At 40.9% G+C, this 24399-nt stretch overlaps 1 protein-coding gene across 3 annotated transcripts; it reads right to left on the reverse strand.

Annotated features, from left to right (window-relative positions):
* Positions 1-100: 100 nt before the first annotated feature.
* On the reverse strand, positions 101-24318 carry acap1 (ArfGAP with coiled-coil, ankyrin repeat and PH domains 1). Of its 3 annotated transcripts, none has more exons than XR_012592442.1 (23): positions 23752-24318; positions 20543-20600; positions 17658-17777; positions 17290-17343; positions 17060-17118; positions 16242-16425; positions 15310-15354; positions 15092-15187; positions 12406-12480; positions 12130-12242; positions 11877-11928; positions 11087-11187; positions 10825-10936; positions 10450-10667; positions 10295-10364; positions 10017-10111; positions 7369-7562; positions 7051-7095; positions 6717-6895; positions 6153-6262; positions 4422-4532; positions 2183-4330; positions 101-1744 (listed from the first exon to the last, which is right to left on the reverse strand). XR_012592442.1 is itself a non-coding variant. In XM_074623824.1 (23 exons), exons 1-23 carry the CDS (start codon positions 23802-23804, stop codon positions 1647-1649), a joined length of 2304 nt encoding a protein of 767 aa, XP_074479925.1. In that variant the 5' UTR covers positions 23805-24317; the 3' UTR covers positions 101-1646. The 3 variants fall into 3 exon arrangements, 1 of the variants encoding a protein (XP_074479925.1); XR_012592441.1 differs by having other exon boundaries at positions 2056-4330; XM_074623824.1 differs by having other exon boundaries at positions 4269-4330; positions 23752-24317.
* Positions 24319-24399: the final 81 nt, after the last annotated feature.

The following is a 24399-nucleotide window of genomic DNA, read 5'->3' on the forward strand; positions in this document are numbered from 1 at the left end:
GCTGGGGATGTGTACTCATCATGACAGCAAAACTACTGCACACTAAAAGATAAACTTAAGACTTGTAATTATAGTTTAATAACTTGAACGCACGTAAATGTAAGTTTTGTATTGCAGTTTATTTGATCATGATTCAAATCTCGAGTACCTCACACAGTGTAACAAAACAGACATAATGTATACATTACAATTCGATGGAAGACGGTTGGCTCTTTACAACAATTGGGTCCATTTCAAACAAACTTTTGCTTTTTCATGTAACAATTCAATAGAAATGGCAGAGGAAGATAAAAACACTGCGCTTTTAGTTAAAGGGGACATATCATGCTCATTTTCAGGTTCATGTTCTACTGTTTACATGCTTTAATGTTCAAAAAACACATTATTTTTCTCATACTGTCTGTCTGAATATACCTGTATTCACCACTTTAGCGCCCGTCTCTTTAAGCCCAGTCTGCTCTGATTGGCTTGCGAGAAAAATATGGGTTAGGTTTGCGCTAATTTCACGGGTGTTTTTTTTTTCTTAAAGGTGATTAAATTCTATATTCAGAGCATTAATATAGCAGTGAACAATTATTTGCTATGTAAAGATATAAGGCCGGCCATGCGTGCTTTTAATTACATTACATGATAACACCGTCCCGACTGACGGTGTCATCGCCCACCCTCCGATTCCCCCTCAGGTAAACACCGTTGTCTCCATCAGCACTTTTGCCGTTGTTTGCAGTGTTAGTGCTGTTAGCACTGTTAACTGCAAGCCGCCCAGCTCGCCATCGCCATGTTGAGAGCAGTTGAGAGGCAATAGAAATGCTCCCAATCCCGTATTTAGCACCTTTAAATGCAGACCTAATAGTCTTGAGATATTACAGTTTTTGGGCTGTGCTGAACATTCGGTAGGAGATGGCGTATGTCGGAGATCGTGTTACAAATGTTTGTTAACGTACTGAAAAGACTTTAGTTGATTTTAGCTTGTGATATAGTGGAAATTTGGGTTTTTAAAACAGCTGCCATGGTTCGGGCTTGGGCAGAAATTATGCGTGTTCATGTAGGGCCGGGCCTGATTTTTGGATCCGATCATCACTCTAGTTGAGATACTAAATTGGGGGTGTACATGACAGAGCCTGCATGTGACATAGGAAGGGGAGCCAAGTCTGAATGTTGAATCGCATGTTTTCTGATCTATGCAGCCCACAGAAAACTGACCTGGTTGTCTTATTTCACAGTTTGTGGGTCGGTAGGCACTCTAGATACACAAAAGAAAAAGTGAGTTTTTCATGATATGTCCCCTTTAAAAAAAAAAAAAAAAAAAGATTTAATTAAGAAATCTTGGCAGAGTGATGTTGTAACCCTCTGCTACACATAAAGACACCTCATGCTGGTCTCATAAAGCTGCTCCAATGTTCCCACTCGGACGCAATTGTTCTGGTCTGACGTGTTTGCACAAAGAATTCACTGTTTGGAGCGTTCATCCCCTCTGAAGTCAACACCAGCTGAGCTATGACTGAACAAATGGCAGGTAGCCAGGGAAAATCTGTGTGTGTCTGCATGCCTGTGAGTCGGATACTAGCATGTTTTTCTGCATACGTATTTGAAAAAGTGTGAAATTTGGCATTGTACAGCGAAGGTGCAGAGGACGCAACAGCTTGTTAGGGTTTGGGGTCTGCACTGCGGCGTTTGAGCTTCTCTGGGTTGTTTGAAGCCATGTGTGAAAAGTCTCTGAAGATGTCATGGTAGGTTTCATCACCTGGAAAAGACCAGAGAAGAAGACATTAAAGCTTGACATTTCTTAAAACAGTACTACAAGCGTTAAAAAGTTTCAAATTAATGCCATCTCTCTCTCCTGGGTTCAAATTCTTGGCTTTCTTTCTAATGAAACGCAGATGTTTTTGAAGCATAACATCTTTCATCAAAAGCTGCATCATTTCGGAGAGGACATATTTAATCGCCGTAACTCCAGCAACTATTTCCTGAACACATTTAGAGTTGCAGCCTTAAAGCAAGAAGCATGCAACTGAACAAATAAACACGCATCAGGGGCACGCACATGCACTTTACCTCTGTGTTTGCAGTAGGTGGCACACCGCACAAGCAGTTGAGACGAGCCGGACACCTCGGCGGGCAGAAGACAAAGAGCACACAACAAAGACAGACAGTGATAAAGCACAGCACGTCAAATACTGACCAGCAGTTTGTTTCAAGCAGACAAAAAGCGTCACGCTTCCATTCCTTCATGATGTGAAACTGTGATTGAATACAGCTTACACAAGAAACTTCACAAAAAGCCACTAATGGACAATCATGAAAGAATGGACTTTGAAACTTGAAAAGGAGCCAAATGACAAAACGCAAACAAAACCCACTGTTGACCTTCAGCTCGAGAGAGCTGCGGCACAGAGCTCTTGAGATTCTGACAAATACAAACACGTAATATGTAACAGAGTTCAAACTGTGTCGCTATTCACAGAATAGCAGGATAAAATGGTCCTTGAGAACCAAACCCGACAATGAATTTAGCTTACATAACCGGACTGAAAAAGACAGCCCAATAAAATATACTGGGTGGATTATGAGACAATGGGCCTCTGGGCACAGACCATGGACTTTATATAAAGATGGACAACACATCTCCACTTCCTCCCACTGTACAGAATTGAAGCCAAAACATCCCGGATACGGGAGCTGCCGTTTTAAGATTTTGATGTCATTTGGAGCCAGACTCTGCACAGTAGTGATCGGGCGGTGGCGGTTGCGGTATCGAGGTCACCCGCCCAAACCAATCATGAGCCGAGTACGGCCACAGCTTGTCAGCGAGAGAGAGTCACAGCTGCCAATCATGACGTCTCACCCCCTTTTTATAGCATCAAATAACTAATTAAAACCAAACTTATCAGAAAAATTAACACTTGATAAGAACTACCTAAAATGACAGAAACCATCTTTGGGAAAAAAAAAATTTGTTTTTGACTTTTTAGTTTGGCCCATGTTCCATCTGCTAATATGGAGGGGGTGGGCTTTATGACCTATACTGCAGCCAGCCACCAGGGGGCGATCCAGATGTTTTGGCTTCACTTTTGAGGAGCTGTCATGCCATCCATTTTTATAGATGGCACAGACATGCAAAAGGCCCCAACCACCCTTCCTATTGGAGCTAGACATAGAGACTCTATTTGCGTGTCTCTTTGTGGACATTTTTAGTGTCTTTGTAGTTGTTTTGTGTCAATTTGTAGTCATTTTATGTCTCTGAGGTCATTTTTGTCTCTCTGTAGTTGTGACACACATCACTTTGTAGTTGTATTTGTGTATCTTTGTAGTTGTTTTCTGTTTCTTTGTAGTTGTATTTGTGTCTCTTTTTAGTTGTTTTATGTTTCTTTGTGGTCTTTTTCAGTCTCTTTCTGGTTGGTTCGTGTCTCTTTGAGTGACATTTTGTAGGTGATGGCCAGCGAGGCCCCTGTGCCTGTGCCCGGTTGGCCCATTCAGTAATCCATCCATGCTCAATACACATGGAGATACACAATAAAATTGATCTGATAAAGCCAGAACACTGTACATACTGTACATAAAAATATCCCAAATATACAATATCAGAAAAAATAGGCCTCACATAGGTCTATTATTATATATACATTTTCTTAAACGTTACACAACAATGGAAACACCCACATGCAGCACTCCCTATGGACAAGGTATTCAGAGGTTTTGTGGGTTTGAAAGTGCAGGATGATGTGCGTTTGTAATTCAAAGTGCAACGTGGACTTTTGTTTCACAAGACATTTTCCCGTCTCCACTGATGCGATAAATCTGTTCTCACTTATGTCCTTGAGCCTTTATTCTGTCGTACCCTGTGTTCTGGCTCTTTGTAGCTTTACAATAATTGAATTTTATGATTTCTCAATGAAGGCAATTTCTCTTTTAAATCTTAGAAGCGATGACACATTTTTCCTTGAAGGATATTTGCGGAAGGCCAGGATCATTTCTCTGCAGATGCTGCAGATAAACACCACATGACACTGCAAAACCAGTGATTTCTGATGCTTAACAACTTGACAAAAACATGTGTTTTCCTTTAAGCTTGTAACCAAAAACAAGCTCATTCCAGAGTCACTGCCCATCTCTTGTCCTGGAATCATTTTTCCCCCACTAATCATTTTGCCCCCCCAGAGCCCAGCCACTTATGTGGTTCTTTAAAGCCTGGAGGCTCTTCCTGCCGTGGGCCCGCCCACCGCCTTTTCCACCCAATACATCCCCAGACCCCTGCCCCCCCGAGTGACCTGATTGGCCAAACGCTCCGTCCATCTCCCGCATCTCCTTGTTCATTTTGGCGATCCGCAGCCTGAAAAGGAGAAGATGAGTCAGAAAAAGCTGCTGTTGATATCTGGTTTACATCGTCACATATGAGGCTTTTTCTTGCCACAAATACTCACAAAGTGACGATGTCAGCGTTGGCGGCGTCCACGGCAATAGTTATGGGGTCTTTCTGGTTCTTGTCTTTGGCGTTGTAGTCTGCTCCTCGCTTCAGGAAGAGACAAACCAACCTGGGGAAGCAAAGAGATGCATAAAGTGGGTGAGATCCTGACAGCTTGTTAACTCCTGCTTACTGTAGCCAATTTCCACTGCAGGAACTTTTCCAGAGGCCCAGGAACCATTTCAGGAAATCAGGAACTTTTCTTCTTCACCTCTGTATGTCTTTTTAGTATCCGTTCATTACATGAATTTAAACATTAGACTTGAGCAACATTAACAAGTGAATAGGGTTAAAATTCTAACTAATAGATATCACCATGAAACTTCCCCAGTTGATAACTTACATCAAGACAATTATTTTTCTGAAATGTTATGCTTAAATATGCAAATAAGGCATGATTTAATGCTAACTTTTGGTGAATTTAGGAGAAATCTACAGATGCAAATAAACAAATTATAGTAAAATCAACAACTAAATGTGTATTTTGGATTTTCTCTTTCCACTAATCTGGCTCCTTTTCTGTTGTGGAAGCAAAATAGTCCAAAATCTCAAAATTGACCAGTGCATGAAAAACGATGTTGCCTGTAGTGTCTTGCCTTAGTATAAGGCATCTTACATAATAGTAAGAACAACACAATGATGATGTGATGTTGATTCATCATGTATATGGCAGTTGCATCTCAAAGATCACCGTAACCTTTTAATTCAATTCATCATTTTCCTTATCTTTACGGTTCTTCAAATGAAGAGGAAATGCAAACACTGAGTGCACAAAGGGGACTTTCAGTTCCTAGTTTTGTTCCTGAATTAAGTGCCTGTAGCTTAATAGTTCTTGGAACTATTTTAACCTTGTTCTTGAATGTACTTTAAAAATAAATCTTACTCTTAAATTATGACAAACCAGGCTCCCAACTTGTGCTCCACAGCAGAAGTCTGCAATCTGACCCAGGTCAGATGAGATTAGAGACAGATGCTAACTTGACTTTGTGATAAGCAGTACAGGTCCAGGTAGAGAAATAATGGGCTCTATGTTATCTGCATTTTAGCCCTCTCGGTTTACCAAATAAATAACCACGTTCATTTGGCAAAGATCACTTAGTAGAAATGTTGCTGTACAGCTACGATGGGCGACTTTGCACTGCTTAAAAAGGAAGCATTTGTCATCTACACCCATAAATCAACTGCAAACACATCCTAAAGTCGAGCTGTGAAATGTCTTAACTCCTCTTTAGGAGACTCTTTTTGTATTTTCATTTAATTCATCACTTCTTTGTGGTGAGATTTCCCACTTTACACAACAAGGAACGTCATTTGGGCAACAGGATGAATCTACTTAGCTCCGTTAATGGTTCTGGGCGCCGCGCCAGGAGGCTTAAATAGATTTTCTGTCAGTGTGTGTATATAAAGTGATCTGTTTATTTTTCTGCACTTGTATTTCTTTCTGTGTCAGTGTCTATTGTTGTTTGCATCTGTAGGTGTATCTTTTTATTTTATTTTATTGTTACAAATCAAATTGGTCATTGTTGTGAGACGGATGGCGTATTTATATCTCTCGAATTAATCCACCTTTTGCCACATGTTGTCACCTTTTGAACACCCTTAATTGTCAGTGTGCAGGCGATTTTTCTATGAAATAGGACTGTTCATATGTATGACAGCATGTGTGTGTGTGCGTGACAGTGTGTCCTACCCGGTGTGACCCAGGACAGTGGCGTGGTGAAGCGGTCCTCTCCCATTGCTGTCTGCCTGGTTGACGTTGGCACCGTTCTGCAGCAGGAACTCGCAGGCTGCCAGGGCATTCTGGGTAGGAAACAGGAACGTGTGAACTGCCATTTATGTATTTTTTAATAGAGTTGGGTCAATTTCCGGTTGTGCTGGCATTTGTCATTATGACACGTTCTGGCAAATTAAGAAGTAGCCGACATCAGCGACCTGTGCCGACGGTGTCACAGCGCTAAATCCAGCTTGTATTGCATTAGTATTAGTATTAAGCAATATAATATGTTAATGAACATCAGTATAAAATACAGGATGTAAACATGCAGGAGTTATCAATAATGATAATCTTCATCCGTAGTCCTGAGGCAGCAACACTAAATGTATAAAGCCCCACTAGAGGGCCCTAAAGGCTGCAGAGTGTGACAGTTGCCTGGCGGTGGTGCTAAAGGAGAGGTCAGGAGGTCAAAATCATCACAATTCATCGTCAGGGGAACATCAATATTAATATGAAATTTAATGGCAATGCTCTCCTCACCGCTGAGACGGCCTGTATCAGCGGCGTGCTGGACTCCTCGGCCCCGTTGACCCAGCTGACGTCGGCTCCGTGGGCCAAAGCGTCAGCCATGACGGGGAAGTTCTGCAGGGCCGCCGAGCGGTACAGCAGCGCCCCGGGGTGAAGTCCGCTCAGATCCTCTTCTTCTTCTTCTTCTTCCACTTCTGAGGGGGAGCAGAGGGTTAACTTTTCTTTTTGAAGTTTTTCCCACCCAATTTAAAAATGTTCTAGTCTGACAGTTCATGTTAAACATGTTGTACAAGCTTGCTTTCGTTGTCGGGTCAAATGTATTCATCAGTGCGTGTTTTTATCTCACCTTTGTGTGTATTGTTTTTTTCGACAAGGTCGCTGGGGCTCAGCCCTGAGGAAACAGAGAGAGAGACGTGATTACTGGTTTATCCTGCTGACTGCAACACACACAACATACGGCGGACTAGGCCCTTAGGATTATCAACTTTTGCTGGATCACCAGTTTTGGGGATTGTGCGAGTGTGTGTGTGCGTGTGTTTCTGTTCTGTTGACATCAGCAGGATCATGAAGAGTGATGAACTAGACAGCAAGCTGCGCTAGTAGACCTTTAAAAGCCACACTGGTTTCCATCCATAAGTCCTGACTCCCGTCTCTCTGTGTTTACCTGTGCCCCGAGGTAGAGTGGCTCGGTTCGGTTTGGGTTTGAGTGGCGGGCGCTGCGCGGTCCGGTCCTGCGTGACCGCTCGGTTTCTCCTGCCGCTGGATCGCCTCAGCAGGGGGTTCCTGCCGGTCTCGGGCAGCTTTTGGATGAACTTCTTTTCAACGTACTTTGATCGGATCCACGTCTCCTTATCTCCTCTGAGGGACAGAGATGATAGATTAGAAAGTAAGAAAACAAGAGATGGAGGGAATTCATATTCCCTCAGCAAACTTCTCTCACACAAAACAAAAGAGGCCGACATGCAGGGTTGTATTTGTCAGTACGTTTCTGGTTTTACTTGTTCTCAGTTTGACTCCACAACTTGCTTGTGCAGCTGTGAGACAAGAATGCTTCACACATGGCCCCGAGGCGCTCGGTGTCTTTTAATTAAGTCATAAATTCAGTTTAAAAGAGCTCTATTTAGGACTTAAAGTGCCTCCTTTATTTACCATTTAATTACAGCACAAATGCAAGCTGCCTCCCACTTTAAAACAATTAAATTCATGTTAATCAGCTGTGTACTATAAGGCACTTACAAATAGAATAACAAATAACAGAAACCCAGACAAGACGAGACTGAAAGCTCATGCCGCAGAAAGCATGCAGCCTCACAGCAAGTTTCCGGAGGACACTGTAGTCACAACGTTAATCATGTGTGTCATGTACCTGTGGCACTTCCTGTCTGCTGCGACACAACAGAGAGGAGAAGAGGAAGTCAAAAAATAATTCTAAAGAGTGTTATAGGCCGCTGATATAATCATCTGTAAACCACATAGATCTTTGCAGACGGTACATTTGCATCAACACACATAAACCGTTTCAGAGTTGTGGAGAGCTGAAGCAAATCCACTCACACACTACTAATAGACGGAATCAAACTTTATGTAATGCCCTGAATATGACAACAAGAGGAGATGAAGAGTGTGTTTCTCTTTATTTATGCTGAGTTCTGAGTCATGTTGGATAAACAGTTTGATAAATAAATGCAAAATCTTTATCACTGGAAAATAAGTTCCCTCAAAGACATGCTTGGCGTAGACCTAATACCTACTATATCATTTGCTCTTTTTGTAAAGTGATCACAATGTGCACTGCTTTCACAAGCACAAAACAAAACTGACACCTAATTCAACAAAGCATGACAACCTACTGTCGGCAATATTTCAATAAACCAAGATGTCTAGTGTGGAGGTTATATTTGGCCACCAGAAGTTGAGATTGATGCTGTGACATAGATTGGTGTTTGGTTGACACTCTTACAATTAGCATAGTGAGATAATGTTATTATAATTTGGGTCACATCTTCATTTGAGGCATTTTTGGGAAAATTCAGTTCAAGGAAAACAAAGTCTCAGACTGTAGACAGAAAATGTAAAATAAATAATGTTGAATAGTTAGAGAATTTTTTTACTTTGATTACCAAATAAATCAGGTGTGACTTAAAGGGGCACTCCACCAATTTAGTACTGGACTTCCACAAAGTTAGGAGACTTGCAAGAGATACGTTAAACTAAGAATGGTCAAAATCGAAACAGCAGAGGCAGAGATATCCTGACTTTTAGGGTGCTTTCACACCGAACCTGTTTGATTCTGTTAAAACGAACTTAGGTCCGTTTCCCTGGTTAGGTACGGTTCATTTGGGCTGGTGTAAAAGCTGTCAATCGAACCCTGGTGGGGACCAAACAACCGGACTGGTTCCAAGTGGACTCTGGTGCGGTTTGTTCGTGGTGTGAAAGCAAACGAACCAACCACGGGATTTTATGATAGCAGACATGTGATTTTAGCATGATTTCAAAAGCTAAACTACTAATAAATCCATCTGCTGATCGTGAAATCTGCTCAGGAAGCGATCTTATTGATCTGTATTTAAGGCGATCTATATTAGCACGTCAGCGTGGGTATTTTCTCTGATTAATAGGTCAAAAAATGTTAAAACTTCTGTGCTTGTATCCGACTTTGTGTACTTTGTCAGTTCATTGACTCAATTAAAAAGTGTGTGACAGCGATCCCACAGTAATACGCCTCACGCGCATGTCCGTGTGCTCCCCGACGTTCGCACTATGTGTTCGTACCATTCATCTGGAGCTTTTGTACAGATTGTCTCTACCCAAACTCATCATAATAAGTGGTCAATATGAAGTCTGATGGCAATCGCCAAAATAGTCCAATCAACGAGTTACCTGTCAGTCAGTATAACTTCATGTTTACTCCGCTTGGTTCGTTTGTAAAAAGTCAGTGTGAACAGGAACCCTCGGTTCGGACCAAATGAACCCAACTACAGGTGTGAAAGCACCCTTACTCTCTAGAATGACTCAAGCTCCCGAACTGCTGGGTCCTTCATTTCCCATAATGCAACCAAAAGCATCTTATTCTTAGACCGTCTTTTCCTTTTAAATGTCCACATCTTCCTAACTCCATGCCCTAGTTTCTAAAGACGACTTTCTGCTGAAAATATGAAGTCTAAAGCCAAAGTCAGGACACTCCTGATGACATCACCAGGGTCATTGTCCTCCAGAGCCACATAAGACATTACACCACCGTTTTCACAGACTGAGTAGTACCGTCTATGCTGCATGTGTAAACTGTGTGTCTGTGCGTTGGTTAGTACGTACCTAGGACTGGAAGGGTGGGGCTTCTTGATGGTGATCTCATCAATCCGGGCCTCGTAGATCCTGTTGATTACTATGTTTCCTAATTCACACATCAACTAAAGAAAGCAAAGAAAAAACTTTTTAAAAAATTACATAAAAATGAGTGTGCTCCATTTGGAGAGTTTAGTTAAAGCAAACTATTAAATAATTCATTTCATAATCATTATACTCAGAAGAGCACAGGAAATGCAATAATGCGGTTGTGTACTGTAGCTGCTGCAGTTAAAAGGTTAAATTACCTTAATGAGCTCTGGCTCCCAGGAGTCGAGAGTTAGGGAGCGTACTTTGGAGAAATGGACTCCCAGGCTCCTGTTAAGAGGAGGAAACCATTAAAGCTAAGATCTTCCAAGCCAAGTGTGTGTATAAGTGTTTGTTTGAATGTGTGTGTGTGTACCTGTGTATTCCTGAGCAGATGATACAAAGCGTGATGCCCAGGTTGATGGAGGCCCAATCAGGACCGGGCTCCCCGCAGTCACAGCACTGCTTGTTGCCCGTGATCGCCTGGACCTCCTCCAGGGCCTTGCAGCCCTTGTTGCCCTTGTTCTCCTGATCCCCTCCTCCTCCTCCCCCTCCTCCTACCAAACCGGTCGACACCGAGCTGCAGCGCTGTCTCTGACAACCACATACACACAAATACAGGAATGAGGAGACGCACAAAGGCACACAACTTCCTGTATCTCCTCGGATTAAACTCCCACTGAAAAATGCAGATATAGAAGATGATGGTGTGTGTGTGTGTGTGTGTGTGTGTGTGTGTTTGTGTTCTCACTGGGCTGTGTGGGTCCTCTCTGTGCTCCTGAAAGGCTGAGGCGATGCTGTTTTGGACGGCGCTGATCCACGCCTGCTGCTGCCTTTCCGAGTCGGCCTGCAACGTACAACACCTACACACACACACGAGAAATTGACGTGGACAAAATCTCACACCCCCCCTCCTCCCTCTTTTGCAGGACACTTAACACTGATGAAAATTCACCCACATCGCCTAAATACACGTATGCATGAGTGCACAAGCATGTTGTTCGCCCACTCACTTTGACGGGGAGACCACTTCAAAGCAGAACCGTCTTTCGTTTTCAGCGCTGGGCTTCACTGTGCAAAGACGCAAGTCCTCCACCACAACTGTAGGCTGGTCCTGAGAGAGACGCAGACAGGAAAAACATGAAGGTCAGACTGTTCACGTCATTATGCATGTTTGTGTAGAGTGAAGGTACTGGTGTCATCTACAGGATGAGGAATCCTTTGTTACCAACCATGTCATGCTAGCTTTTCAGGAAGGAGGCTGAATGACGGGTTAAATTTTGGCGAGGAAGAACTCGCATGGCCTTTTTAAAGGAGTCCCTTGACCTCTGACCTCAAAATATGTGGATGAAAATGGGTTCTATGGGTACCCAGGAGTCTCGCCTTTACAGACATGCCCACTTTATGATAATCACATGCAGTTTTGGGCAAAAATCATGCAGTATAAATGTGTTGTTTTCGCCTATACTAAAATGGTATATTTGAATATTTCTGCATACTAGGGTCTCTAAACAGTCTGGAATTACATAAATTAGGTATCGCTGTAAAGCTGAGACTCTTGTGGATCCAATGAGCTCAATTGTATTCATGTGTGATGATGTTAGTCCCCATAATAGCCATTTTATTACGTGAGACCATTTTTTGAAATTTGACCTCACTGTATAAGCAGTTGTGACCTCGAGGATAATCACAGCCTCATGAAACTTTACAACCACAAACTAGAGACCTGCTATCTCCTCATAAAGACACCTCCTAGGGTTAAAAAGCACATTTTAAAAATAGGGACACTAATCTAAAATATACCTTGAATTTCTTCCGATACACCAGCTGATTCTTTTCAATTGAAAACCAGCGCCTAGAGAGGAGAGAGAATATGAAAAGGTCATAGAGTCAAGGATTAAGCCGTTAGAAAGGAAAAAAACAAACAGTGGACACAATCAGTTCAGTAACAACACAGTGGACATTTGAGTCCTTTTAGTGAGACGTATGGAGGGAGAGAAAATCCCAAAGACAATGCAGCTGTTCTCTGTGAGACATTTCGTGGGTGAACTTGTACCTGCTCCAGGTCTTGAAGGCGTTGCTGGCTCTCTTGTAGAGGTATCCTTCCATGGCGATCCCATTAGATGCGTCAGCATTGAAATCCATGATGGAGTCATCATAGGACACGTCCTGGAAATATTTAAGAAAAACAAGTCACTTAGTGTAAATTAAAATGCTTTTAAGGGGCCTATTCCTGTCGATTTTATTTATTGTGGTTTAAAAACATTATTTTTTTATAGATTTATATATGTAAAAGTGTGCATTTAAGTGTACATTTTTGTTAATGCATTACCTTTTTCTTGATTGCAGCGTGTCTTTGCTCCATGTCCCTCTTCTCCCGGGCCGAGTTTAGGACAAACTGCGTGTGCTATTAAAACAGAAACAGACGCAGAGGTCATTCTCCAGACACAAATATCGATTATTAAATGATGTACATTATTCCACTCATAATAACTCACCATCAGGAGTTTTAAAGAGCTTTTACGTATAATCTATTAAGCTCTCTGATACATTAACTGATTTGCAGTTTTGCTCAGCTAAGTGAAACCCGTTAAGTGCTTTGCTAAATGACACATCAGCCTGGCTTAAAACCCAGTCCAACATTTAGAACATTTATTTGAGCTGTTCTACACACTTTTACATTAAAGAGGACCTATTATGCTCATTTCCATTGTGCATACTTGTATTTTCGGTTTCTACTAGATCATGTTTACATGCTTTACATGTTTTATGTTATATCTCATACCAGCTGTGCTGCAGTACCTCTTTTCAACCTCTGTCTGAGGCCTTGTCCACACACATACGTGGGTATTTTTGTAAAGGTGGCTTTTTTTAAAACTCCGGCCAGGGTGAAGATTTTCAGAAACTCTGTTTTTAGTGTCAATGTGTAGTTTTTGCATGACTTTTTGGGCTAGTAACGTCAGAGTGTGTGCCGTTATCTCCTGTGTGAGGCGTCACTAATGCGGCAAAATGTTGTGCAACAGCGGCAAAATTAAATCGCTGAACTGTGGACGTGGCCAAATAACCTGCTAACAGGACTTTTTATATAAATGTACAGTTACTCTTTCACTATATTGAGGAACAGAGGAGTCAGAATGCGCTATGGAGGTCATTGATAATCATCCAACGCAACACTACCACGACAGGGACAGTGTGACCAACTACGCTGGTATGTGTGTCCAAATCTGCCACTGGCCTGGACAGCGCTTTAATTGTGTTTTCGTGTTTTCGTCTGGACAGGATTTCTCCCGAGAATGAAGGAGGTAAAATGCAGTTTACAAAAATACCTGTGTATGTGTGGACTAGGCCTAAAATGCTCTGTTTGAGCTCCGGCCCTGCTTAAATTCATTTTTGAGATCTGTCTTTTCTGTCTATTCACTGTACTCAGGGTCAACTTTTTCCTTTCCATTTCCTCTCTAACATGTTTGCCTCTGTGAGAAAGACAGAAACGGAGAGACATCAACAAGTTCAGAGTAGGTTATCACTCTTGCAGTCTTTGCTCTTCAGGAAACAGGAATTAGGAAGTGTTGAACCTCTTCCCTTCATCCTGTGTCACACTGAAGAACAACACTGTTCAGTGTATTCTTCCTCAGTGTTCTCTCTCTCATCTGCTTCTTCTCTTTCCTATCATTTCCTGTTGAAACAGGAAGAGCTTTGGTGCGGTTTGATTGAGCCAGTGAACGCTTACAAATTCATTTCCTGTTTTAAATTCTTTTCATTTAGCAAAAAACACTCAACAATAATCCTGCTGATGTTCAAGGTTGACGGTGCAAAACGTTTTTTCCAGTTTGGACAGTCAAAAAGCAGGAACTAAAACAGACACGCACACACACAGACACACACACACAGCCATGTGAAATATTTCCTGTTGTTGCTCACTTTTTCCTGTCACGATGAAAGTGTGATGTCATCTTGTGACTACTCGGCTCTGCCCCACTTTAGAAAGATGCCAACAACTCATCTGATGCAACTCACCCAAACAAATGGGTCTCATAATTAAGGGAACCATGTGGTTTATTGTACACAAACATGTTTTAGTTTACATTCAACATGTCTTACCAATATCTTGTATATATCTCTAAGCTGTGATGAACATTTTGAATCAGTTTTGTGCCTCTTAAAATATCTGCAAAGTCTTTTTGAACGTCTGAAACCTGCGTCGTTCATATCAGCGTGTGCTCATCTTCATTCTTTAAATGCCAAACTCTCCGATTGTCTCATTTGAACAATAAACATTTTGACATGTCATAGCTGTAGCTTCCTGATTCACTTAATGGAACGGTGTCATTATTCATGTTCAATTTCACCCGCGCCTTTTCTGCTATGACAAGTCAAAATGTCAGCAAGTGAAAAAGGTCCAGAATGATGTCACCTCTGCATCCTTATATGATGCTGAGCAGAAGATTCAAACAACAACAGGGACCTGCTCATCAAAACATCGCCCTCCAGTAGTCAAACCTCCGCGGGGTAGGAGGAATATTGACTAATATGGTCGAAAACCTCAGAACAGCTTCTAAAGGGACCTTGTGGTGAGCTTGTTTTGCCTGCTGCTCTACTTCAAAAAGGTCAAGACTGAACTTTCGATTTAAAAAAATGTAAGCTGGCATGGATGAGAATTCTTCAAAATGCTAAAATAAAATGGAAATTGAACATGACAGATGGGCAAATTTCATCTGCTGATGAATTTTGGGAAGTTTTTCTGTCTTGCCAAAAGTTAGACGAGTGTTGTTGTTTGCAACACCTTTAGACTGCTATATTCAATAAACTCCACATATCAACATACTGACAATTTTCCTTTTCTTAGACTCTTACTATGCCCCCAACACAAGACTTTGTCTCCTCCTGCCCAGCTGTCATTTATATAGTTACAATAGAGCCAGTTCTGTCATCGAACGCCATGTTGGCACCTCACACGATTGCTACAAGATACAACGGAAACAAAAGGAAATTAAATCAGTCAGGCTTTAACAAGCGGTTACCTCGTCATTGAGTTTTCGTCGATACTCGTCCAGTTCTGAGAGAGACTGGTGGCCGTGTTGGAAGAGCTGAGCCTGGGCATCCATCATTGACAACATCTGACAGGAAGCATGAGAAAGGATTTACAAAAAAACTCTCACATACATACATACATTTTTACAAGATGTATTTACAAAAGCAACAAAATGAACTTAAAAATAGGTCAACGACATGAACTCACTGCCATCAGAATGTCTGTCTTCTTCTTGGCCTCAATGACGTTGATCTGAGAGAAAATGAAGCAGCGGTTTGAGACAGTGTTCATGTTTCCATAACCAAAAAACTCATCGGCCAGTTAAACTTCTGGGAGCCACAACCACAAGCCTGGAGAGAAGCCCCGAAGGCAAACCTGCTATCATTCAAAACAGCAACGGCACAGCTATAATTAGACGTGCTGCTGTGTGTCTTATCCAGGCTGGTTTTGGTACCAGAAATGCAGTTTTTTAAATAATTACATATCATCTGTCACTGTCAATATGCATAAATCCTACATGCTGTATTTAAGATATGTAGGCATTTTCACATGTACATTCTGTATATCCAGTCCATGTACGTATATCCATTCAATATTTATTTCTTTGCACTATTTGTATTGTTACAGAACACCTGACTTGTATATAGACTATTTATTTCTTATTTTATTGTTGGTCATTGGTGCTTTTTATATACATTTATATAATATTTATGCAAACACCTATTTTTTTTATCTACTTGTGTACATAATAGTCCCGTCTATTCTTTACCTTATTTGTCCAGCATTGTTCCAAGCTGTTATTTATACTTTTGTGCGAGTACACCGATAGAAATGCAATAAAACAGAGTATAATTCCTTGTATATCTTGGTATGTGCACAAGTACTTGGCAAATAAATCTGATTCTGTTCCTGAATGCACTGATTTTTTTCCTTTGAACTGCTTTTAGCAAATTGGTGTGTTTGCCACTCCAACTTCAGTTTTATAATTATTATCCCGGAAGGAAATTTGGCTTGCATGCAGGCATTAACACACAGGTCACAGACATAAACTGACGACAACAAACAGCAACAATCAATTGTCAAGGATATAAAAAGCAAGTAAGTCAATATGTTTTACTTCATCCAGCATTCTTTCTCACCTCCAGGACGTAATCCAGCGCCTCAGCCCGAAAGGTCCTGCGTGCGTTGAGTAGAGCATTGCTGGCCTCCTCCACTTCGTGTTGTTTCCCTCGTGGCGCCTGAGCATTCCTCACCAGCGCCCCCTCCAGGCATTCGCTGCCGCGCTCAAACTCCTTGCGCACGTCCTTGAACCGACGCACATCCCTGGGAACATTTGGTAATGTATCATCGTCCTGCTTTCGTGAATATTTAAACTTTATTTGACAAATAAGTTAGTGGAATTAGGGTGTTGATAGCAGATAACTCAGCTCTTGTCTTGGGGAGTTTGGGGTGATAAGAGTTTAAAGGGTGATAGTGGAAAATGCGTAATAAATATAGACAGCTTTACAAGCCATTAAAAAGGTAAATAACAGATTGTTCTTGAAAGTGTTGGTCTTTTGTCACAATTTCTATATACTGTATTATACTTCATCATACTGTAGTATATTAATGACGTCCATTAAGTGTTGCCAGAAACAACAAAAACACAGACCTGTGAGCTCAGAGGGTTAAAACACATTCAAAATGTGTCACTGGCTAAAAATCCAGCTAATCACGATCATCACATGCTATGAGACAACCTCTCTCTCATCTAATCCACCGTATCAGTCCCACTAATAAGCGCATACTGCAAGATAAAGTACGAGGAGAAGGCAAATGAAGGATCATAATCCTCTCATATTTTTGGCAATGTGCATGCTAATGGTTGGCAGACATGCGTGGTGAGTGACTCAGCCTGAAGAAGGTGGCTGAGTGCGTCAAAAAGATTAGATGGGGGGGAAAAAAGCAGCTCACTCACTCTTTGACAAAGTTCTGCAGCTTCGTCTTAACGGTCTTCTGTGTGGTCTCAATCACTTCCTAAAAAGGGAAAAAGGAGACAGAGAAAAATCTATCACGGTGAGCACAGATAACTGTTAAATGTCAAATGTGTTCAACGCCGTGCTGCAGCCTCGTCTGACCACATGCTGCGGCTGATAAGCGCCGTGACTGGAATGGAGATGGTGGTGCAAAGACGACAGACAGACTCACCCCCTGAGCCTCCAAGATGATAGACAGCTTTTTGGAAAATTTGTCCAAACACTCCTGCAGGACAGACAGCTTAGATTAAACTCAAATCAATAACAGCAATATCATGTGTCATATCTATAACAACCATCTCTGTTTCGTAGTTAGAGTGTAGATTTAGTTTCATTCAAACCCATGTAGTGTAAAAAAAAAAAAGAAGCAATGCAAGTGTGCATAAAATATCCTGAATTTGACAGATTTCAGATGAATCAAATAAAAGTAGTGCCTTCCAGATGTACTTAAAAGTTATAAACCACCACTTTCTTTGAGTAAATTTGTCATAATCTGACTGGAAAATTGGCATGAGTGGTACGCCACTGTGCTCTTATCACCTCCATCGTTGTGTCCCCAGAGCAGTGGAGTCCCAGATCCTTGAGGCCGTTGACGAAGCTCTTGCTGGTCTGGCAGTAGACTCTGCCGGCCTCCAGCATGGCCTGGCATTGTTTCACAAGCTGGATGACACAAACATACAGCAACACCACACAGTCAAATTCATCCCGAACACTCAAACAAAAGACACTTGAGAGATGACTAACAGCCGGTCATAATCAGTATGAGTAATTAAACATAATGAGTTATTCCAGGAGTCCACCCGTTAAGGCAATGAAACAGCCAGAGTTGGAGGTTATACCAGGAGAGCGTAATCACTGTGCATGCTGAATATAACCTCCAGCCATATGTTAAATACTGTCTGGAGCTCATTAAACTGCAATTTATGCATTTTATTGTGCTGTACTGTGTTGTACTGTAGTGCTTGCTGAAGCTTTGTATTGGTAATATTTCTAATTTGTAATAACCTCCTCAGGGACTAAAGACAAAAATTAGCTTTTTAGATAAGTTTAATTTAAATCAATTTGAGCCAGACCATCACTGGATTAACAAGATAGGTTTTTATGTTGAATAATGGGTTTTATAAATCAATATTTGACAAATCTGATAACAATATATTACCAATATTTAAGATGTATGCATGTTAACATGTACTGAGGCAAGATATTTTACAGATTTACAGGACAGTCACTGTGCATATGACATTTAATTTTTTTTTAAAGTAATTTAATACATTTGTATTGGAGACTGAAGCTGCATTATTACATATTTTTGGCCACTCAGAAGTGGATCAAGCTAAACACAACGTTGCTAGCTTGTAGAGAATGTAGTCCAAATATGAGCTCTTCTTTTAACTCTGTTTTCAACTCCTGAAGGAAATACCCGTCTCTTTTAAAGGTCCCATATTGTAAAAAGTGAGATTGTCATGTCTGTTATAGTATAAAGCAGGTTTAAGTGCCATATAAATACTGTGAAAGTATTGAAACGTTATATATACGGAGAAATACACACAGCCTGTATTCAGAAATTGTGCGTTTGAAACAAGCCGTTAGGATTTCTGTCCATTTGTGATGTCACAAATATACAATATTTAGACCATTACACGGTTTTAAACATAAACATTCTAAATTTGTCACAGTTCATTTCCAGTTGCAGTGTATGTAAATTACATCAGCTGACAGGAAGTAAACATGGACCCAAGCTGCTGCCTGGCAACGTAATTCCATTGCAATTCCGATGAAATTAGCTCAAACGGAGCGTTTCAGACAGAGGGTAAATACAGGCATATTCAGGCAGACAGTATGAGGAAAATAAAGTTTTTTTTTAACATTAAAGCATGTAAACATGTTGTAGTAGAAACACAAAATACAAGTATGAACCTGAAAATGAGCACAATATGGGACCTTTAATGCTAAATGCTCCACTATGTTCACCAGCTAGTCACTAATGGGGGCTAACGTTAGCTAATGTTGGCAAACTTCAGTGACTTTACTGACTCATTTCTTCTTCTTGTGCCACATCTTAGCAATGATTAGCCCTCAGCACACTATGTTCTACTTGTGGCCACACAGGTGTCTCTCAATTAGCTTGTTGCACCTGTCAAGAGTTGGACAACCTACCACCTTTATAGTTTGTATTATTACATTGAGCTTGATGACCTTGTTATTCCCAGCACAGTGTATGAATGTGAATGAGCCTTTAATGTGCTAGAGTTTATTTGAGCTTATCCAACATTTACACTGATATTAATATATCTGATAAGACGCTGTGGTCCCATAGGTCTAATATGTCACAGCAGGAAGGTAGTACTTTACCTGAGTATTCCCATTTTATGCTCTTCTACTCATTATTTTTCAAAAAGAAATATACTTTTTACTCCACTACAGTTTATCTGACAGCATTAGTTACTAGATACTTTGCAGATTAAGATTTGACCTACAAAACATATGGTCATTTTATAAACGGGGATGTGATGATGATATGATATTCAATAGATTAAGCAACCCAGTTGTGTTAAAAAGTTAAAAGTAGCTCCACCTACACCAACTACAACATTAAAATTGTACAATAATGCATCAGTAAAAACAATCCAATAATATAAAATGTAATAATATAACTAAATATACACAATTTTAACTCTGCATGGTTAGTATTTTTTCTTTTGATACTTAATACTTTTGATAACTGGACAATATTATACAGATTAGGCATGTTACGGGATCACTTTATTTATCTAAACTCACAGTAAAAACATCCGGCACTCATGCAAGCAGGGACCTTTCTGTTTCTCTCTTTGTCAGAGGTCAGAGTTCAACTACAGAGCAGCAGTTATTTCTGCTCAAGGACAATTTTGGAGCAGATAAAAGCTGCCTGGGGGGGTTTGAACCCAGTTAGTCCGTTTTTTTCTAACGCCACACATAAATCCCTCACTTGTATGATGCTTTGCAGAGAAGGTTAATTGAGCTTTAACTTGGACTAGTACATGCATATTCCCATGCTTTCTGGATCAAGGAACAGAAACGAAACATGTGATCTCTCTGACCCAGTTGAATAGATCTGAAACTGTAACATGTGGGAAAACAAACATGCAATGTGGAATATATGTTATCGAAGCAGAACAAACTGTGGTTCTCTCTGCTGTAGGACAATACGATGGGGAAGCAACACCTACAGCTACTTCCTGCTCACTGTCAGGTGAAAAATACCTCAACGACCGCCGCCCACCTCTCACTTCACTGCCTCTTCACATGAGGAGCACGTGTCCAACAGTAACTGATACCTGTGTGTGTGTGTGTGTGTGTTGGAGGTAACCTTTTTGGAAGTGGAGCCTTTACTCAGTATGATATTATAAAAGTGTGTGTAGGTGTAGTCGCATGATGTATCTCACCTTTTCTAATCGCGTCTCGAGTCCACTCACATCGATTTGGACCAATTCGATTTCAGCTCTGAAACAGACACAAAAACACACAAAGTCACACACAACAGCTTGGGGTCAAAGGTCGCTATCTGTTTACTCCTAGTAGCACATGAACCCCAGTGTGCTCACATTCCTGTTCTAATGAGAAACCAGCGCCAAACATTAAACATTAAAGTCAAGTGAAAGGTTGAAGGTAGTACTGAAATGATTAGTCAACAGAAAATTAATAGACAGAAGTGTTAATAATTGATTTATTGTTTTAGTCGTTTGTTGGCAAAAGTTCACAGGTTTCAAACGTCACAACCTTTCACTTTTACATCACTTTTCTTGCTTTTCATGCTGTGTATTGTGCTTCTGTGCTTCATGTTTTAACTTGTAGCCAACACTGTAGATTTAAGACATTTTAATAAACAGTAATATTCTGTTTTTATTATTTATGCCAAGGGCTTATACGCTTCATCAATAACCTTTAAATTGTTTGATCTTAAATGCTTTTTTTAGGGTTACTATGTATCATCTGTACACGGACTACAGATGACCTCTGGCGTGTGCACTGTTCCTGTTAAACAAACCAATAATTCAATCAAATAAATCAACAAATTGAAAATAAGTAAGTTATAAGAGTTGCAGCTCTCTTTAGTATTCATCTTCAACTATTAAAAAAATAAGAACGTAACTAAAATAACAAGTGCATGAAAAGAATTTAAATTGAAATGTCTTGTATTCACTCCAATTTAAATACTTTTTTACACTTTTACAACATATAATTCTATTGCATAATTATGTTTATTCAGGGTTCAAAATGATACCTCAACTTAAATTTTCAAATTTTAGCTTTTCATATCCTGAGGAGTGAGAACCTTTCTTTATTAAATTCAATCTTTAATATTAAAACTTCATAAACATGTGGATGACGACATGTACTTAATGAACAATATTTTGACAATTATTACAAAATACATTTTCCTTTTGGCCCCAAATAGTTCAGTGTGTTCAGTGGTAGTTTTTTGATTAATAACTGTGGATTGGTTCAGACTTGTGTGCCCTTTTGGCAGTAGAAAGAGCTCATCAAGAGCTTTCATTTGATATATATATATAACTAAAAATGTCAATTGCACCCCCCCTCTGGTTCTCACCCCTCTATAAAATCTATTTTTCAAAATGACAAAACATTTGACCTTTACTTGCCTCCATAACATTTTCCCTTGAGCTTTCAAATACAAATGCATACAACACTGCATATTTTCAGTGAAGCTACGGCCTTCATGGCTGCGTATTTACATGAACATGGAAAATTCCTGTTCATCTTTTTATACTCACTTCAGTGTAATTTAGCATATTGGTATTTTTAGAAACCTGAGGTCTTGAGCAGCGTTTTCAAAAATAAAACGTCTGTGGGTTTGAACAGGGCTTAGATGATGGACATGTTGTGTGGGCCGTCTTGCAAGCATTCAGACTGTAAAAGCAAATATCCAGTATGCTTGTTGCTCAGTTATGGATTCATAAAGTTTGTTCAAACATCTCTCACACACACATGCACAAAAGCGCCTCAGAAGTCCTCCTGTGCATGGCTAGTTTTTGGTGTAACAGTATCTCTTTCTGCCTCTCGTCTCTTCTCACAGCTCAACCATGTGGTTTCCGCTGCCTTCCACCAACAGTACAGAGATACAGAGAGACAGACAGAGGAAGAAAGAAAAAAGAGAGGCGAGACGAGAGTGGAGGGCCTGGACGCACAGTAACTTGTTTGTGTTTCTGTGTTTGTTAGTGCGGGGATGTTTGAATCAAAGTCTGAGGTCATGTCCTCATGAAATACAACCGAATGACGACTCAGCTAAGGAGAGAGGGAAAAAGAAAGGAGGATAAAAAAGATTGCTTCATTAAAGAGGCACATCCTTTATCACTCCTCTCTGAATTAGTGCCACAGTCTGAGAGCAAATGAAGACAAGAGCTAAAGCGAGAGTTTCCGCCGTGGTTCTCCCCACAGAACACACACTTCCTGTCGATCACCTCAGCACATCTCTCGCCTCACTTCCTGTTGCCCTCCCGCCTCACCGTTACCTAGCAACAGGAGGCAGCACATTCAAGCTGTTTTTTAACATCTTTTCTGTCTGTCGTCACCTCACATTCTCCACTTATCTGTACGTGTTTACATGTGAGATAACTTTTCCTTCCCTTTTCCCCCCTCCTTGCTCCTTCCTCTGCTCTCAAGACTCAGACACGACACCTCGCCAAATGCAGCTGCCCACAACTCAAACTTTCCACCACTGGTGCGAGCCTCATAAACTCGGTTCGACAGAGAGAGAAAGACAGGCCGAGGGATTGAAATCTGCCAGATCAGCTGCAAGAGACGACCAACGACGACCTACCAGCCTGCCACTGTGACTCAGGCAGGATGCCAAGAAACGATCAGGACACACCCAAGTTCTTCCTAACTCTCTCTCTCTCTCTCGAGCTGCTTGCAAAACCAATTCAGCGACACTTCCCTTTTGATTACACCAGATGCTGTCTCTGTGTTGAAAGAAGATTGATTGTAGCTGACGTGCAGCAGCATTGTTACAAACTTCAGAGGCTTCTAATGAAGTTGTATGCGCTCAAAGGTGCGGCATCACAAGTCAAGTTAGAGAAATACCCATCTATAACTTGATCCCCTTATTGATGTTTTTTTCTAATGAAAGATGTTGAGCGACAGCATGAGCTTCCTGTGTTTCAGTGACACGTCAAAAGCCAGCCTAGAGCAGCAACATCAGATCTCAGATCAGTTCTTTTTATTTAGCCCTGCAGGCCTGCATGTAGTGTCCCATTCCTTTTATTGACCCCCAACACTTGCAGTAACATGACATGGGCTTGACCTCTGACCCAGAGGGAATCAGCAGTTGAATATTGACTTATTAAGATGCATTAAAGGTCATTTTTTGGAGTCTGAAAAGCCACTAACTGCATCATAGACCTTATAATGAAAGTATAAGTTGCTTTTATATCACTATAATGGAGTTTATAGCAAAATTTTAAATTCTGAAAAGCCACTAACTGCAATATAAACCTTATAATGAAAGTATAAGTTGCTTTTATACCACTATAATGGGGTTTATAGCCACATTTTGAACTCCAGAAGGTAAATTAATTTTGTTTTGCCGCTGTTTTTTTTATTACATCATCATTAGCACAGGTGGATCTCTTACCTGAAGCGTGGAGAGTCCTTCAAACACTCCTCAAAGTCCAGTTTGACTGTCATCCCTCCTGTTTCTAGTCGCAGATCACACAAAACACTTTTATTTCTCTGAATCCTCCTCCTCTCTCTTCGGAGCTGGACACTAAAAAACTCTTCCTCTGCTTTTTAAGGCTCCACACCGGCAGCTTGTCTCATTCTTCTTCTTTGTCGGAGGGTTTTTCTTTCAGCAGAATAATTTGTATTCCTCCCACAGTCTCCGTCCTGTTTCTCTCTCTTTCTCTCTCTGAAGGGACACCGAGGCACAATGTAAGACGACTTCTTGTTGCCACCGCTTATGATGAATGAGCGCACCGAGATGTCAGCTGCGTTATTATGACCATTGTATTATCATCCAGGAAATAACAAGTTGAGTCCTCTGCAGAAAGTTTCCTAGAGAGAGAAAAAAAAGTATCCTTATAGAACAATAATCCCAAATGAACAAATGAATTAGATCAGATCAGATGGCAGCCGGTGGATTATTGGATGCTTCTTCCCAAGAGAGTCGACTGGAGTCTCTCTCTCTCTCTCTCTCTGCACACACACATGAGGTCCAACCCACATCTCACTGCTTCCGGGTTTTTTCTTACTCATGGCAAATTGTGGGTTTTGAAGTAGGAAA

The sequence above is a fragment of the Sebastes fasciatus genome, chromosome 22, assembly GCF_043250625.1.
Source record: "Sebastes fasciatus isolate fSebFas1 chromosome 22, fSebFas1.pri, whole genome shotgun sequence".
In the NCBI taxonomy this organism is placed as follows: domain Eukaryota; kingdom Metazoa; phylum Chordata; class Actinopteri; order Perciformes; family Sebastidae; genus Sebastes; species Sebastes fasciatus.